A 3,424-nucleotide genomic window follows, 5' to 3' on the forward strand; every position below is an offset into this window, starting at 1 on the left:
CCCCCACCCCCCCCATGGGACCATGAGGTCTAGGAGGTGGGATCCAGGTGACTGGGCAAGCAGGGCCCAATCCCACCCTCTCCTGGGTCCCAGGCTACCAGGACACCTGGATGCCCAATTCCCCACATTCTGCGGGACACAGGCCTCCAACTCCCCTTCCCCTTACCTCCAGGTCCAGGTCCCCAAACTGCCCAGGATCCAATCACCCTCCAGGAACCCCGGCATCCAGGGCCATCCAGCAGCACAGGCTCCCGACACCCAGGGGCATGCTGAACCTGGCGGGAACCCAGGCATCTGGGCAGGACCCCCATCCCAGTGAGCCCCATAGAACCCAGGTGTCCAGGAGGTCCTGACCCTGGTTCCTCCCCACAGCAAGCAAGACCCCCCGGCGAGGAGCCCAGCAGGCGAAGGGAGGGTGCTCAGACCCCAACCTGGCTCTAGCAGGAGGCACGGGGGGGCCCACCCTCAACACGGTCACCTGGGTATGGCTGCGTGGGGCGGTGGGTGAGGTGTGGGGGGCCGGGGGAGGTTGGAGGGGGCTGCATGCTGGGGCAGGGGGTCCATGCTGCACCCCTTTTGCCCCATGCTGCTGCAGGACCTGTGTCCGGAGGAGCCCGTGGCTGATGGTTCCCGCAGCTCTGAGGACTCTGGCATCGACGCCTGTAAGCCTGACCTGGACCCTGGCACCCCATGTGAGAGCAGAGGGCTTCCCCTGGGGGGGCAGCAGGGTAGTACTGGGGGGCTGAAGTCCCCGCTCTGCCGTACCTCCCATTCTCCCCCACAGCCCCAAGCCTGACGGAGACCAGCTTTGATGTCACCCTGGAGCTATCCTCCATGCCCCTGGGGTACCAGCCACTGGGTGAGCACAGCCCCCAACCCCCGATCTGCACCACCATCCTCATACCTGCCCTCCCATGCCTGCTGCCTTGACTGATACTGCCCTCTACGTTCACAGACCCCCAGGCACTGCGGCTGGTACTGCTGTACAGCGGGGTGTGTGTGCAGCAGACTTGGCTGCCGCCTGGCGAGTTCCTGGTGACGCCAGCATCTGGGGAGGGGCTGCTTCCCCGTGTAGCCCTGCCGCCCGCCACCCCAACCACTGTGCCGGATGCCCAGCGCCGCCAGGCCACGGCTGCCCTGCTGGCCGAGCTGCATCGAGGGCTCCTGCTCAGCAGCAGGACTAAGGGAATCTATGTGCAGCGCCGGGCACGTGTGCCCTTGGGCTGGGCCAGGGCCCCTGCCATCGACCTCGATGGCCCCGTGCACCTCTTCAGCGCCCAGGACTTCCGCCACGGTGAGTGCCACCTGCAGCTTCCAGGGATCTCCAATACACAAGAAATAATGGCCACAAGCTAGCAGAGAGCAGATTTAGATTGGACATTAGGAAGAACTTCTTCACAGTTCGAGTGGCCAGGGTCTGGAACGGGCTCCCAAGGGAGGTGGTGCTCTCCCCTACCCTGGGGGCCTTCAAGTGGAAAATAGATGAGTATCTAGCTGGGGTCATCTAGACCCAGCCCTCTTTCCTGCCTATGCAGGGGGTCGGACTCAATGATCTATTGAGGTCCCTTCCGACCCTAACATCTATGAATCTATGAATCTTCAGAAATACTTGCCCCCACAGGAAGCCCAGTACATTCTGGGTACCCTCACAGCCCCCCAGGGACCCCACGCCCTCTGGGAAACCCAGTACCACCTGCAATGGGACTCCCACACACCCTGAGATACCCAGTACCCTTTGGGCACCCCTACAGTCCCTGGGAAACTCAACGCCCCCACAGGCCCCTGGGGCCCCTCCACACCTTGGGCACTTCCACAGCCCCCTGGTCACCCCCTGGGAAACCCAGTACCCCCAGGGCATCCCACATCCCCCTAGAGACCCCAACTCCTCTGGAAAACCCAGTATCCTCTGATCAGCCCTCTGGGGCCGCCGCACCCTCAGGGACCCTGATTTCCATTCCTTGGAAACCCACTGCCCCCTGGGCAAGCCCACACTCCTCCCTACCCTAGCAGGGCCCCCATAGCCCCTGGCACTCCCATGTTCCCCTGAATTCCCCCCAGGCTCCCTATACCCCCTTTGTGCACCAACCCCCCCAACACACCCCCAGGCATACCTATACCTACAAGGCATGCCCATGCCCCCACAGCCCCCCAATAAGCAACCCAGCACCCCGAACCCCTCTGGGCACCCTGATGCCACTACAAGGCCCACCACGGACCCCCCAGACAACCCAATACCTGCTGGGAACCTCAGGGGCCCTCGTGCCCTTCCAGGCATCTTGGGACCTCTCCCCACTCCTAGTTCTGTGCCTACCCCTGCCTTGCCCACAACCCCCCAGGTTCTGGCTGAGCCACCGCTCCCTTGCTGCAGAGCCCCCTTAATACCCCCTCCCCACTCTGGCCTGTGTCCCCCAGCTCTGGAGCAGCACCAGCAGGGCCTGGGCCCATGCCCTGAGCACTGCGTCACCCTGTGCCTGGGTGAGGAGTTGGCGCCCCACGATCAGCCCCAGGACAAGCTCATCACCCTCCAGGTGGGTAGAGGGGCATTGTGGGATGGTGGGGGGCAGGGCTGCATTGTGGGATGGTGGGCAGAGGTGCATTGTGGGATGCCAGGAGGTAGCCCGCTCCTGCCTAATGCCCCACCCCTCCCTGCTGCCCACAGATGGAGCAGGCTTTTGCCTTGGAGCTGCTGAAGCTGCCCATGGTGACAGGAGAGCCCTCCTGCCTCCTTAGCCTGCCCTGAGGACACCCTGGCAACTGCCAGTGTGCTGGGGGGGCGGGACTTCCTGCTTCACCTGTGGTCAGTGGAGGACAACCAGACGCACTTCCTGTTTTTCCATGACAAGGGGGACATCTTTTGACTTCTCTGGGACCTGTTGGGGAGGGCTCTTCCTGTCCTGCCTGGTTGAGAGTGGGACATCCTCTTTTGTGCATGGGGGAAAGGAGGTACTTCCTGGGCCTAACTGACCCACTTCCACTTCCTTGTTTCTTCTATTCATTTCCTGAGACTTGGGAATTGGGACGTGTTAGGGCAGGTCTTCCTTTCTAGCAACAGAATGGGGCAGGGCACTCCCCCCCCCCCCAAATACCCTTCTCCCCCCCCCTTGCGCGGGAACTGGAAATATAACCCTAATGTAGGGGCAGGACTTCCTGTCCTGCTGCCTTCAGAAGAATGAGACTTTCTACTTTGCACACACTTTAGGAGGGACCACTTTGGTAGTTTTATTAGAGAGAGGTCATGCTTCCTGTTTGCAGCAGTCTTGGGGGTGGGACTTCCTGTTTTGCCCCGGCACTGCTGGCATTTCCTGTGGTAAATGAAGCAAGCACTGTGGATTCTGCCTGCCATCCCCGCCGTGTTGCCTGCAGAAATGTTTTGAAAGCACAAGTCTCCCCGCATTCCCCCCAGAAATCACTTTTTGGGGCTTCC

At 61.9% G+C, this 3,424-nt stretch overlaps 1 protein-coding gene across 1 annotated transcript in view; it reads left to right on the forward strand.

Moving 5' to 3' along the window:
* The window catches only part of IRF9 (interferon regulatory factor 9), a gene marked incomplete at its 5' end in the record, with an annotated part of 4,894 nt that extends 1,790 nt beyond the window's left edge, over positions 1–3,104 (forward strand). The window contains 7 exons of the mRNA XM_025192814.1: positions 173–317; positions 373–482; positions 596–692; positions 785–859; positions 956–1,294; positions 2,413–2,528; positions 2,660–3,104. Of these exons, the coding sequence (XP_025048599.1) occupies positions 173–317; positions 373–482; positions 596–692; positions 785–859; positions 956–1,294; positions 2,413–2,528; positions 2,660–2,740 (963 nt within the window). The remainder of the gene's footprint in view (positions 1–172; positions 318–372; positions 483–595; positions 693–784; positions 860–955; positions 1,295–2,412; positions 2,529–2,659) is intronic.
* Positions 3,105–3,424: the final 320 nt, after the last annotated feature.

The sequence above is a fragment of the Alligator sinensis genome, unplaced genomic scaffold, assembly GCF_000455745.1.
Source record: "Alligator sinensis unplaced genomic scaffold, ASM45574v1 scaffold128_1, whole genome shotgun sequence".
NCBI lineage: Eukaryota > Metazoa > Chordata > Crocodylia > Alligatoridae > Alligator > Alligator sinensis.